General features: G+C 41.8%; 1 protein-coding gene across 1 annotated transcript; it reads left to right on the top strand.

The window, feature by feature from the left end:
* Nucleotides 1-6,784: 6,784 nt before the first annotated feature.
* fzd4 (frizzled class receptor 4) lies at nucleotides 6,785-13,075 on the top strand. Its single transcript, XM_036557930.1, has 2 exons — nucleotides 6,785-7,198; nucleotides 9,964-13,075. Exons 1-2 carry the CDS (start codon nucleotides 6,926-6,928, stop codon nucleotides 11,299-11,301), a joined length of 1,611 nt encoding a protein of 536 aa, XP_036413823.1. The 5' UTR covers nucleotides 6,785-6,925; the 3' UTR covers nucleotides 11,302-13,075.
* Nucleotides 13,076-14,994: the final 1,919 nt, after the last annotated feature.

Below are 14,994 nucleotides of genomic sequence, written 5' to 3'. Positions count from 1 at the left end.
TGTACGTTCAGACAAACACATTCTATTACATGGAGACAGTAACAACAAACACATCAAAATTTGTTGGTCTATGTAGCATTTTATCATACCAGAATGAAGAATTTGAAAAAAAAAAAGGTTAAAATTTATATCTTTATCGAACACACCTGACCTCAGTACTGCAAATATATAAAATAATTTTTTAGTAAATATCCACATTTTACAATTTTATTTAAATATTTGTGGCTCATGTGAGTCATTTAACTACATTGTTATGTACACTTATATATTTAATTGACACAAGTCAGCTATGTTACTTTTAGAAGTTAAAATGACACATTTGTTTCAGTGTATTAAACAATAATGGACAAAAATAAAGTGTTTTTATTTTTATAAAGTGTACTGAAAAAAGTTCTATATCAGCTCAGATACCTAATCTTTTTGATTTGAAGTCTAATATTTACTTTTTAAACTGTATTATTATTATTATATTATTATTATTATTATTGTTTGTTGTTGTTTTGTTGTTTTGTTGTTATCTGATAATTATTTTTTATTACTTTTGCTGTAGTTGTTCTTTTTATTTTTCTATTTGCTTTCATTTTATTTGGTTGTGCTGATGCAGGATCAGTTCATCGGTTTATTTTAACTGAGTTTATTGGTGATTAAAAGTTAAAATCTGACTTCAGGTCAGCGCTGATGAGGGTAAATGAAGCCTCTTGTATTTCTTGAGTTGTGGGGACATTACGTAGACTTTCATCCATTTCCTGAAGACTTAGCCAGACCGTAACCATAACTGCTACTAGCCTTACCCTAACTCTGACGTGAAAACGTGTCTTTGACTTAAAATGTGATGATTTATGCTATGGGTACCAGAAGCTGGTCCCCACAGTGTGACAGTATAATCAGGTTGTGGTCACAAGGAAGAATGGTCCCCAAAATGTAAATTCATAAACAGGTTGTGGTCCCCACAAGGAATAAAAGGTCCCATAATGTAAGTTCATAAACAGGTTGTGGTCCCCACAAGGAACAAGGTCCCCAAAATGTAAGTTTATAAATAGGTTTTGGTTCCCACAAGGAAGAAAGGGCCCCAAAATATATGTCTATTAACAGGTTGTGGTCTCTACAAGGAAGAAATGTCCCCAAAATGTAAGTTTGTAAACAGGTTATGGTCCCCACAAGGATAAAATGTCCCCAAAAATAAGTTTATTAACAGTTTTGTTCCCCACAAGGAAGAAATGTCCCCATAATGTAAGTTTATTAACAGGTTGTGTTCCACAAGGAAGAAAGGTCCCCAAAATGTCAGTTTATGGTCCCCACAAGGTGGCATGAACCTGGTACACACACACACTGTAGAATGAACTGTGTGTTTGTGGGAGAGGGTTCTGCGTGTATGAGAGTGTCTGAGGGAAGAATTTGCTCTCTTATGCAGTTCAGCTTTACTCTAAAGCCCCTTAAAGCCCAGCTTACAGTGTTAGCTGCATGAATACACACACAAATCCACACACACACGTACACACACACAGTACAGTGACTCTGAAAAGCTTTCAGACTCCTTTCAATTAATTCATTAATGTATTACCAAATCTGTTTGACACACGACCAGTCAGAAGTTTGGACACCTGCATTTTTCATAACTTGAAGGACGTGCTGATCTAACGGCTTATGATTTGGTGCAAATGATCTCCGTTTCTAAGAAGAGTGTAAAGAGTGAAACGTAAGCTTGTGTAAGGAATAATGTCCAAAACAAAAAGATTAAAAAACTCAAAATGCAGATGTAAAATTATACAAAAATTTGAACAGGCCCAGTCAAATGAAATGTTGATGATTTTCAAAGTTAAAGTAAGTTATCAACAGAGAACAACAGGGCATGTTTCTGCCAACTTTAATGAAAGTTTACTGTTTATTTGCATTCAACAGATTAGAAAAAAATGAAACATTTATTAAATGTTTACACTTTAAAAAAATTTAAACTTAATTTAAATTTAAAGAAAATGTGGCATGTGCAACAGTTCTATGCATTACTTGTTGCCATTATGTTAAACTTAGCAAATAAACAGAAATTGTACACACAAAAAATGTCATATTTAAGTGTTTTGAATAGTGAAACTGATAGCTATATGGAAAATGATTTTCAATTTTCAAAAAAAAATTCAATTATTTTTAAGTTCAGACAAACCTAAAACATAATTTGACCAAATGTGTATTTTTAATTTTTTTAATTTTTTGTTTCTGAAATATTTCCTATACAGCCAGCAGTTTCACTATATAATGTAATTTGTCAAACATAATTTGACTGAGGGAGTTTGAACTTTTGCATATGATTGTTTTTTTATTTTTTTTTTATTTTTGTTTCTGAAATATTTTTTACACAGCTATTAGTTTCACTATATAATGTAATTTGTCAAATGTAACTTGACTGAGGGTCTTTTGCTTTTTCGATTGTATATATGCCTGTATATAAATACTGTTGCCATTGGAAGAAACCATCTCCAAAAATTAAGGAGGAAAAAATGCAGAAGAAGGAAATATGATTGTAACTTAAAAAATTTATTTCAGGTCAGCTTGCATTTGTATTGGTCAATTTGTCAAAGTCTGCCACAGAGTAAATGGTAGCTAGAACTTTAAAATTATATATAAAAATTAACAGAAATATAAGATTTTGTTCTGACTGGCAACAATTTATTTGCAACAAAATTAGCTTTATATACTATGAAAGCAGTATATTATTCAGATTGCAATTGTGTGCTATATGTACAGTGCTATATGTACAGTGTGTGTGTGTGTGTGTGTGTGTGTGTGTTATACACACGCAGCTGCTGCCGAACACTCTGTTTGATGTAAATAAACTTTTCAGTGTGTCCCCATGGCAACATGCCGGTGCTCGGGCGCCGTGACTGCTGATGAAACAGTGCATATTTACACCCCCCCCCGCCATGCACCCACACTTGTCTTTCATCCCTCTCTTTCAGATATGCTCTGTTTTCATTCCGATTCAAACCACCAGCAGCTGCGCAAGTTTACTACAAACACACTGAGAGTTGTAACCGCCTGCAGAGTAGCATGTTCCACAAAGTTCTCGTAGGTCATGTAGCTCTCTTGCTCCTGCTGCTACACTCAGCCACTCGACTAGCCTAGCCGCTGATTTTATTATTGTTATTAAGTGCCATCAAGTCTGTTCCGACTACTGGTGACCATACAGATCGTCCGGAATGTCCTGTCCTCTGTTTGGGTCTTCAGGCTTCTGAATGGCCGGTTCATGATTCCTCTGATTGTCTCCATCCATCTTTTTGCTGGTCTTCTTCCTCTTTTCCCTCCATCTCCTCCAAATGTAATGCTACATGTTAGTGATGAAGAAGCTAGTGCAACACTGTGACTTTAAACTGTATGGAAAGATTGAGTTTCAGCTGCATTCAGATAGTTAAGGAAGTTAAAGTGCAGGCATGCAGTAATGATAAAGGGGTGTGTGATCAGACTATGGTGGATGTTTTAGAGGGTCTCGACAAGTTAGAAAGGGTCTAGACTAGTTCATGTGGATGTGTTAAAGGCTCTCGATTAGTGCAGGTGGAGAGGGTCTAGATTAGTCAAGGTATGTATTAGAAAGGGTCTATATTAGTCCAATTGGATGTGTTAAAGGGCCTAGATTAGTCCAGGTGGATGTTGGCGAGGGTCTAGATTAGTCCAGGTGGATGTTGGAGCGGGTCTAGATTAGTCAAGGTATGTGTTGGAAAAGGTCTATATTAGTCCAGTTGGATGTGTTAAAGGGCCTAGATTAGTCCAGGTAGATGTTGGAGAGAGTCTTGATTAGTCCAGGTAGATGTTTTAAAGGGTCTAGATTAGTCCAGGAGAATGTTGGAGAGGATCTAGATTAGTCAAGGTGAATGTTGGCGAGGGTCTAAATTAGTCCAGGTGTACGTTGGAGCGGGTCTAGAATGGTCAAGGTATGTGTTGGAAAGGGTCTATATTAGTCCAATTGGATGTGTTAAAGGGCCTAGATTAGTCCAGGTGGATGTTGGCGAGGGTCTAGATTAGTCCAGGTGGATGTTGGCGAGGGTCTAGATTGGTCCAGGTGGATGTTGGAGAGAGTCTTGATTAGACCAGGTGAATGTTGGAGCGGGTCTAGATTAGTCAAGGTATGTGTTGGAAAAGGTCTATATTAGTCCAGTTGGATGTGTTAAAGGGCCTAGATTAGTCCAGGTAGATGTTGGAGAGAGTCTTGATTAGTCCAGGTAGATGTTTTAAAGGGTCTAGATTAGTCCAGAAGAATGTTGGAGAGGATCTAGATTAGTCAAGGTGAATGTTGGAGAGGGTCTAGATTGGTCCAGGTGGATGTTGGGAGGCATCAGTGCGTTCAGTCATCTGAGCGCCTTCGGGGACGAAGCTGTTGCGGAGTCTGGAGGTGGTGGAACAGATCCTCCAGTACCTTCGGCCAGCTGATACCGGAGGATTGTGGTAGGAGGTGTTGATGGTGGGTAAAGAAACCCCAACAATCTTCTCAGTTATCCTTACGATCAGCTGTAGGGTCCTGCGGTCTGAGACAGTGCCGTTCCCAAACCAGACAGTGAGACAGCTGGTCAGGATGCTGGCCACTGCCCCCTGTAGAATGTAGTGAGGAGGGAAGGGGAGGTCTGCTTTCGTCATTTTTCACAGGAAGTGATGTCGCTGCTGGGTTTTCTTGGCAAGGCAGGTGGTGTTGAGGGTCCAAGGGAGGTTGTTGGTGATTTGTGCACCAAGAACCTCGGAGCTTTTGACTGCAAGGGTGTCCAAAATAAGAGCTTTAGTTTGTGATCTGGGCTTTGAGTGGGAAATTTGGTTGAGGATCCATTTGTTTGTTTTCTTTGCTGGGCCAGGTTCTCTCTAAAGTCTTCACCAGCACCAAAGTTCAAAGGCAAAATCATTCTTCACTTTTCATAGGTCGATACTCCGTATCACCTCGCTGCTCCGTGATTGGCCGAGGTGAAAACTTGATATCATTGATTAATATTATTTGTCCCCCTACTGGTGCACAGTGATCTCATCAAGAAATCAGAAGACGTTTTTGAAACAGCGCTTGTAGAACCCAATTTTGTAATCAATTCCCAATAATATAATAAACCAAATTTACCTGTAGGCATGATCACAGATGTACACTCTGAAAAAAGATGGTTCTTCAAAGGTTCTTTAGCAAAGACAATGGTTCTATATAGAACCCTGAACAATCTAAGAACCACATGCATGATTGATGGAGAATGTGTTCTATATGACACCAAAAAGGGCTCGTCTATTGTAATAACCTTGTAAGAACCCTTTTCACTGCTATACAGAACCATTTTCGAACGGTCCGATACAGAACCATATATAGCACATATCACCATGCAAAGAACCATTTCAGATTAATGGAGAATGTGCTATATATGGTTCAGTATAAACCTTTTTAAAAATGGTTCTGTATAGCATCAAAAAGGGTTCTTCAAGTTTGTTTCCCTTGATGGTTCTATATAGAACCATACACAACACATCCCCCATCAATCTGAAGAACAACTTCACCATGCAAAGAACCATTTAGGCATGCACATGGTTCTTTGAGTGTTGTTAGTTCTATGTAGAACCAATGTTTTTATTAAAGAACCCTTGAAGAACTGTCTTTTTAAGAGCGTAGCGATGTTTATAGTTTAGAGGCTGTTGATGCAGATTCTCTTGGCGGACTGTCCTCCCACGAAGGGAGTCAAAGGTCACTCTGGCTGCTATCTGCTCTCGGATCTGGGCGGCCCTCAGGCTCCCGGCACACACAGTAAACAAAAACAAAGGAGTTTGCATTCCACCCCCGCGCCCCCCCCCACAGACACACACCTCCCACTGACCTGAAGTGGACTGAGCTTTAAAAGGGAGTTAAATGATCATTCAGAGTCGTTCAGAGTCGGTTTGGTGTGAAACGCTCCGTTCTAGATAAACTTACCGAGTCAGAACTGTTCACAGTGGTGGTGATAGGAACCAGACGTCCACCTCTAAAAGCTCCCTCACAGAAAGTTACTACATGAAATGGTTATGAATTCACTGCCTGATGACTGAGACGCTGTTTTATGATAGTTTAGAGAACTTAAACTCCATTCATGGTGGAGGGATACATGCAGGGCGCTGTGAGGCAAAATAGTCCCCAAAGAAAACTTATTATTTCAGATTGTCCACTATTTTCATCATCAACACTCCATATAAACTCAGAAGACTCGTGTAGGTTCACTGGTGGTTCTGGATAGTAAATAAAATGTCTATATTTGTGTTGTAGTCATGGCGACCCCTGGTCTCTATCACCACCACTGTAAAGGATGGTGAGGATGGAGGATTTCTCCCCCCTTTAAAGGAATGAGTCTCTCTCTCTCTCTTTCTCTCTCTCTCTCTCTCTCTCTCTTTATTCTCTCTCTTCATTCTCTGCTCTCTCTCTCTCTCTCTCTCTCTCTCTCTCTTTATTCTCTCTCTCTCTCTCTTCATTCTCTGTCTCTCTCCTCATTCTCTGTCTTTCTCTCTCTCTTGCTCTCTCTATTCTCTTCCTGTCTACACTCTTTCTGTCTCTATTAATTCTCTCTCTTTTTCTCTCTCTTCATTCCCTCTCTCTCTACACTCTCTCTCTCTTTTTCCCTACATTCTCTCTCTGTCTCTGTCTTCATTCTTTCTCTCTCTCACTTTTTATTCTCTCTCTCTTCATTTTCTCTCTCTCTCTCTCTCTCTCTCTCTCTCTCTCTCTGATTGGCTAGCCCTTTCCCCTGGTCAGTAGCCCCGCCCCCTTCCCTTCTCTCAGCCCACCGCGAGCGCTCATTCTGGGAGTTCTTCGAGAGTAGCGCGCGGGGGGGAGGCTTTTGCACGCAGCGCGCGGGACCTGGACTCTTTAGGGTTTATTTTGCGTGTTGTTTGGTAGTTTTTCTTTGCTGTGTGTGGTGCTTGTGTTTCTGCCTCGTGCTGACCGGTCGTCCTCATGGCTCGCGCTGCCCCTGCGGGTCTCGCGCCGCAGCCGCTTCTGCTGCCCGCGCTGCTCGCGCTGTTGGCGCTGGCAGCGGGGCGTGCGCGCGCCTTTGGCGTGGAGGAGGACGCGCGCTGCGAGCCCATCCGCATGGCCATGTGTTTGGATTTGGGCTACAACCAAACGCGCATGCCCAACCTGGTGGGGAACGTGCTGCAGGCGGACGCGGAGCTCCAGCTACAGACCTTCACACCTTTAATACAGTACGGCTGCTCGAGCCAGCTGAAGGTAGGCGGGGGGACTGCACGCGCTAACACTCACACTTATACTTGTTTTTATAACATGTCAGGACGTGGGCTCATATTTACATCTCATATACATACATACATACATACATACATGTATATATAGTCCCATACGTAATAATACCAGGTCCCATATGTAATTATATAAGAATGTAAGTGCCTATACGTAATAGCAATGAGCCCCATAACTCTATATACATATAATTACCTATACGTAATAATAATGCCCCATATGTAATATAGATATGTAAGTACCTACATGTAATGATAAAGTGCCCCATGTTTGTTTTATATTTATATAGAAGTACCTATATGTAGTATATATAGTATATAGTATATAAGTACCTACAGTGATCAGGCATAACATTATGACCACCTCCTTGTTTCTACGCTCATTGTCTATTTAATCAGCTCCACTTACTATATAGGTGCACTTTGTAGTTCTACAATTATAATTAAGTGCACCTATATAGTAAGTGGAGCTGATTAAATGGACAATGAGCGTAGAAACAAGGAGGTGCTCATAATGTTATGCCTGATTGGTGTATATGTAATTATAACATGCCCCATATGTGTTTTATGTATATGTAAGCACCTATATGTAGTAAGAAGGTGCCCCTGTGTGGAGAGAGCAACAAGTTAACAGATCTGAATCCAGACAGTGACTTACAGTTGGCACTTTGCCAGGGGGCCAATACTTAAAAACACTGCGGGCTCTACAGTGATGACAAAAGCATGCATGTTTGGGTTACAGTTTCCCTCAGTGGTCAGGAATGACCGCAGTGAAAATCCGACATTTCCTCTGCCCAGCGCGCTCCCATAAACAGACACACTGAGTGAGTTCCATTCAGATGTGCTCCCTCATTTCCACATGAATAAAACATACCAGAGCCGCACGGCTGCAGCGCCAGAGATGATCTGCACTCTGTCCATGTGGAGATGATGAAGTACACATGAATCCAGTCGTTTTATTGCTGTACGTTTTTTTCGGCGCGTGTTAAACTCTGAATGTGAAGTGGTGGCTGTGTCGCTGTGCAGCTGTGCTCTCTGCGTCTCCTCAACTGGTATAATTTTTCCACTTTAATCACAGTTTCTCAGACTGTGAGACATCTGAACATCCTGCAGCTGTGATTTAGGGCTGCACAATATTTGATTTGTTGATTTATATCACAATACTGGACATTGCGAAAGGCTGCAATATGCAAATGAACACTTTAATAAATGAACACAACAGTGGTAAATAGCTTTGGTCAGTACAATGCGTGTTTTAACCTTGTTACCTCAGTGTGTCGTTTATCTCTTGCAAGGCATATTGCAATTGCAACATGTAGCAATACAATTGCAACTTCTAGCAGTATTGAAAAAAGTAGCAATATAATCATAATATGCGGCAATATAACTGCAATATGTAGCAATACAGTTGCAGCATTTAACATTTAACAATATAATTGCAATGTGTCAGCATAATAATCAGTATGTAGCAACATAATTACAAGATAATTATATTGCTATATGTTGCAATATTGCTATATATTATACTGACACATTGCAATTATATTGTTAAATGTTACATGTTGCAACTGTATTGCTACATATTGCAGTTATATTGCTGCATATTATGACAGAACTGCAATATGAAACATTGTAATCACAATACGCAGTTAAATTCCAGTATGCAGCAATATGATCATTGTCTGTTGTTCCGACAACAGTGATGTGTAGCATTAGAATTGCAATATGTAGCATGATAATTGCAGTATGGGGTCATTTAATCGCAGTAAGTTCCATTAGAATTGCAGTAGGTAGCATGATAATTGAAATGTGTAGAAATACAATGGCAAATTCAGTGATATAATTATTATTATCACATTATCAATCATATTTTTCATACAGTGACCACTCAGAGTAGCAGTGCAGGAGTATGATTAGCATTCTTAGCTCTGATAATCACACTGTAAATGTGATCCAGTAGTGCAATAAATAAAGTCACTAGAGAAATCAGCAGTGCTGAAAGCCTCTTGACTTTACCAGAAGTGATGCAGAGCTGCAGGGGATTTTACAGGTTGCGGAAGTTGCAGTGCTGTTGAAGTCAGAGCACAAATCCACTGAGATACACAGGATGCTTCATTCATGTTGTTTTTACACTTTCCCTTCACTTGTTTACTGTAGACTCACTATTAGTCACTCTGTGCTCCGTGTTTCGTCTTTCACTTCGGTTGTTGTTTACATGCAAACCAGTAAATGTAAACGTTTTTGGTTTGAGGTTATCGTCTCTGTGCTTCGTGTCGTGTTTTTGCACTGACGTCTTTTTCATTTTGCGTTTGCGTAAATATGGGTCTGTTTATTATGTGTACACAGTGACAGTGGTTTTTGCTACAGCACCCACACAGCTTGTATAATCTCCATAGAAAAGCATTGACTGAATGGAGCAGCGGCACATGAGCCTAAGGTCACCAGGCCCAATGCCAAGCGTGGGCTAGAGGGGCATCCGACATCAGTACCTGACCTCACTAATGCTCAATCAGATCCTCACAGCAATGTTCAACATCTAGTGTAAAGCCTTCCCAGAAGAGTACAAAAGGATTAGAGTAGTATTTTTTCTTCACATGCTGATGTTGAAGAGTAAACAATGCCGCCAATAGTGACCGAGACATGTACCACTGAGTGACCTCTGTATTCACTCTCTCTTCTAGCTTTTTCCTGTAACTAGTGACTCATATGCTTTCTCTTTCTCCTCTTTCTCCTCAGTTTTTCCTGTGCGCGGTGTATGCTCCCATGTGTACAGAGAAGGTTCCGGTTACCATCGGCCCGTGCGGCAGCATGTGCCTGGCAGTGAAGCGGAAATGTTTGCCCGTGCTGCAGGAGTTTGGCTTTGTGTGGCCGGAGCTGCTTAACTGCAGCCTTTTCCCTCCTACCAACGACCAGAACCACATGTGTATGGAGGGTCCGGCAGAGGACGATGGCCCATTCCATGCTGTAAGGACCCTGCACCCGCATGAGGAGGAGTGTGTAGCACTGGGCAGTGGCGGCCCAGAGCAGTTCGCTTGGGCCAAGCGGAGCAGCAGCTGCGTCCTGCAGTGTGGATACGATGCCGGGCTGTACCGCCGGCAAGCCAAGCTATTCACAGATGTGTGGATGGCCGTGTGGGCCGTGCTGTGCTTCGTCTCCACTTCTTTCACGGTGCTGACCTTCCTCCTGGACTCTGCTCGCTTTTCCTACCCGGAGCGGCCCATCATGTTTCTCAGCATGTGCTACAACGTCTACAGTGTGGCCTTCCTGGTGAGGCTGACTGCCGGCCGGGAGCGGATATCCTGCGATTTAGACGAGGCGGCCGTACCTGTTCTTGCACAAGAGGGTCTGAAGAACACGGGCTGTGCCGTGGTCTTCCTCTTGGCCTATTTTTTCGGCATGGCCAGCTCCATCTGGTGGGTCATCCTCACGCTAACCTGGTTCCTAGCAGCTGGACTCAAGTGGGGTCATGAAGCCATAGAGATGCACAGTTCCTACTTCCACATCGCAGCCTGGGCGATCCCGGCCATCAAGACCATAGTCATCCTGATCATGCGGCTGGTGGATGCGGATGACCTGACTGGGCTTTGCTATGTCGGGAACCAGAACCTGGACGCCTTAACAGGTTTTGTGGTAGCACCACTGTTCACCTACCTGGTGATTGGGACACTGTTTATTGCAGCGGGGCTGGTGGCGCTCTTCAAGATACGCTCCAACCTGCAGAAGGACGGGACAAAGACGGACAAGCTGGAACGGCTGATGGTGAAAATTGGCGTCTTCTCTGTCCTCTACACGGTGCCCGCCACCTGCGTCATTGCCTGCTATTTCTACCAAATCTCCAACTGGGCCGATTTCCACCAGACGGCACGGGACTCCTACATGGCAGCCGAAATGCTAAGGATTTTCATGTCCCTGCTGGTGGGCATCACCTGTGGCATGTGGGTGTGGTCTGCCAAAACCCTGCACACCTGGCAGCGCTGCTCGCTGCGCCTGCTGCACTCTCGCAGGAGTGCTCGCACCCACCAGAGCGGCGAGGGCTGGGCCAAAGCCGGCAAGGGCAATGAGACTGTGGTTTGAAAGACAGAAAGAGTGAGTGTGGGGGGAAAAGATGAAGGAGGGTAGGAAATTAGGGAAAGGATCCAGAAGACAGAACTCAGAGAAAGAGCAAGGAACAAAAAACACGAGTGAAGGAAGAGCAGAGCAGGACAGTGACATAAGAAGGACAGTGGCTCCATCTTGTGGACACTTATTGTAACTGCACCCACAGCCCAATTCCCCCCTTTCCCTCTCTCTCAGGACAGAAACTCATGTAGCAGCATCAGCTCCTCAGTCATTGCTATGCAGAGAAATTTGACCTGATCATTTTTTACACTGGACGGTGGAGCAGTAGAAACTCAGCAGTGGTTCTGTGGAGTGGCGTCGCAGCGGGTGGCAGCGGGGCGGGTTCTGCTTTAACCGACCCAACCCTTCTGTTGCTTTAACACTGTGGTAATGCAGCAAAGACACCTGGGAAATGTACTTGTTTTCAGTCCTCAGCGAACAGCACTGTTTACCTCGCACTGAGACACGGCTGTCTGGTCTTTTTTTTTGTCCTGTTTGTCTTTTTTTGTGAACTTCTGGACTGGCAGCTAGAACCCTGGTGGGTCAGGATACTAGAGCCTTGCCCCTATTAGTACTCTACCACCCTGCCTGGTTTAGTGTTACAGAACCATGTCTGTTTTAATATTCCAAAACCCTGCCTCATTTAATAATCTGGGTCACTGCTTCATTTAGTATTCCAGAATCCTGCCTGATTCAAGAATTCTGGAACCCAGTCCACTTTGGAATTCTAGAATCTTGGTTTAGGATTAACCTGGTTTAGGACTAACCTTCTTTCAGTATTCTCTCAGGACCCAGCCTAGAACCCTGGCTGTTTTAGAACTCTACAATACTGCATGATTTAGGATTCTAGAACCTTATGTGGTTCAGGGGTCTAGAATCTTATCTGATTTTGTATTCTAAAACACCAGCCTGGTTTAGGATCCATTTTAGGATTCTAGAATTCTACTTGATTTAGGATTCTAGAACCCAATCCCTCTTTTGATATTCTACACTCTTAAAAAGGATGGTTTTTCAAGGGTTCTTTAGTAAAGGTTCTATATAGATCACTGAACACTCAAAAAACCCTTTGCATGATGAAGGCTTGACATTGTATCAATACAAGAACCCCTTTTGGTGCTATATAGAACTCTTTTCAAAAACGGTTCCATAAAAGAACCATGTACAGCACTTTCTCCATCAATCTAAAGAACCTTTTCATGATGCAAAGAACCCTTTAATCATGCAAAGGGATCTATGAGTGTTCATGGTTCTATATAGAACAATTTTCTTTACTAAAGAACACTGGAAGAACCGTCTTTTTTTTGGACTCCCGAACCCTGCCCATTATCCAGTTCTAGAATCCTGCTTGATTTAGGTTCGTTGAACCATACCTGATTTGGGTGGTTTAGGAGTCTAGAATCCTGCCTAGTTTAGTGTTCCAGAGTCCAGCCCTGTTGTTTAGGCTCTGTCCAGATATCTAGAACTCTTTTAGTTATGGGGTCAGTTTCCCAGTCAGGAATTGAACTTTGATTACATTTTCCCTTCAATGGAGGGTCACCATTTGGAATGTTGTACAGTCCAGGACTAGGCCTGTCCGGAAAACTGACCCTTGTGTTCTAGACGTTTTAAATCCTGACAGCAATCAAGCTCAGCACAGATCCACTGTTCTCCTTTCACACATACATCTTAATTTTTAGTGCCGACTTTTGATGTGAAGCTTCACTGTTTTTATTTTTCATTACACACACACACACACACACACACACACACACACACCTACACACACACACACACACACACACACCTACACACACACACACACATGCACAGATACACACACTCAAACACACACACACACACAAACACACACACACACACACGCACAGATACACATGCAAACACATACAAACACACAGACAGAATGCACACACACACACCACACACACACACACTCACTAATACACACACACACAAATTCACAAAAACACACACACACAGTACATGCATGCATGTACACACCACACACATGATAAACATACACACCCACACACATACACACACTCAAACACACTCAAACACACACACACACACAGTTTTATGTTTCTGCGAGACAATCGTTGCTGTCGAAAAGTGAATGTATGCAGCGCTAAAGAATTCTATTTTTACATGATTATAAAGTGCCTCACACACACACACACTTCCTGAAGTGCTTCACACACACACACACACACTTCCTGAAGTGCTTCACACACACACACACTTCCTGAAGTGCTTCACACACACACACACACTTCCTGAAGATTTCTGGATGAATCTGTACAGTAAAAATGGTGTTTGTAGTTTTTATTGTTGTCATTAATGTATTATAAAATGCTAATTTATCTTTGTAAAAATTTCATCAAAATCTAAAAAAACAAGTTTGTTATTTAAGAATGTTTTTGTATCAGATGAAGAGAAATTAAACTTAGATTTTCAGCACGGTGAGTGTTTGTGTGTGTGTGTGTATATGTGCATAAGGGGTCATTTTTAGAGGTGAACTGTGACTTTAGCTCAATGCTTCATTAACAGCTTAGCAGTTTATAAACAGTGTTGTTAGCAAAACGATTCAAGCCAGGTGTTCACACATACACAGCTGGACACGTAAACATGCAGCCCAAAGCACTTAATACAAGAGGAGTACTTAGGGCTGTAGTCAAGACCACCTTTATTGAGTCCAAGACTATGTCTAGTCCAGACCAAGTCAAAACTGAATCTAAAGGGGGCCAAGACCAAGTCAAGCTCAAGACCCCAAAACAGTCAAGTCCTCTTAAGCCTTAGACTTAAGTATTCTAAGTATTCTAGACTTAGGCAGTCTCTAACTGCTTCCTTTCCACAATTGTCTGTCTCTCCAAATAGTTTGGTGATATATACCTCTACAGACTCGCCCGAGACAACAGAACACATTTCCTTCATTATGTTTTACTGTATAAATCAAATTATATAATTATACAATTAAGAAGATAATTTGTTGTGTAAGGAGTTACACTGAATTCAGTTATATTCTGCATCAGCAGGTTTGAGGCTGCACTTCTGAGTCTTTTCCATTTGTTTCGATGTCAGGGAACAGAAACATGACAATGTTCTGCTTATGTAATATTGCAAATGTAATATGAAAATGAAAGTTTTCAACATTGCTCCAACAGTCCATTTTTTTTGGAAATACTGGGAAGTTTTTGGTGATCAGTGCCCACTCTGAATTAACCTGACTAATACCAATGCTAAACAAAAGAAAGTACAGAAAAAAATTATTATTACATTGTTGACAATCTTGATTAGACCAGGGGCTGAATTTGGTAAGAGCAATGGCCAAGACCAAGACAAGTCTGACTAAAACTACTGTAGAGACTAAGACACGTCTGAGTACAACTACTATCAAGACCAAGACAAGTCTGACTAAAACTACTGTAGAGACTAAGACACGTCTGAGTACAACTACTATCAAGACCGAGACTAGTCTGAGTACAAATACTACCGAGACCAAGACAAGTCTGACTAAAACTACTGTAGAGACTAAGACATGTCTGAGTACAACTACTATCAAGACCAAGACAAGTCTGACTAAAACTACTGTAGAGTCTAAGACATGTCTGAGTACAACTACTATCAAGACCGAGACATGTCTGAGTACAACTACTATCAAGACCAAGACAA

This window comes from Colossoma macropomum, unplaced genomic scaffold (genome assembly GCF_904425465.1).
Source record: "Colossoma macropomum unplaced genomic scaffold, Colossoma_macropomum, whole genome shotgun sequence".
NCBI lineage: Eukaryota > Metazoa > Chordata > Actinopteri > Characiformes > Serrasalmidae > Colossoma > Colossoma macropomum.
The sequence above is the reverse complement of the archived record's forward strand: the minus strand, read 5'-3'. Positions and strand labels throughout refer to the sequence as shown.

Coding starts and splice junctions, on each gene's coding strand:
- fzd4 (XM_036557930.1), top strand. CDS start 6,926: ATGGCTCGCGCTGCCCCTGCGGGTCTCGCGCCGCAGCCGCTTCTGCTG. Junction 7,199..9,963: donor GCTGCTCGAGCCAGCTGAAG/GTAGGCGGGGGG, acceptor CTTTCTCCTCAG/TTTTTCCTGTGCGCGGTGTA.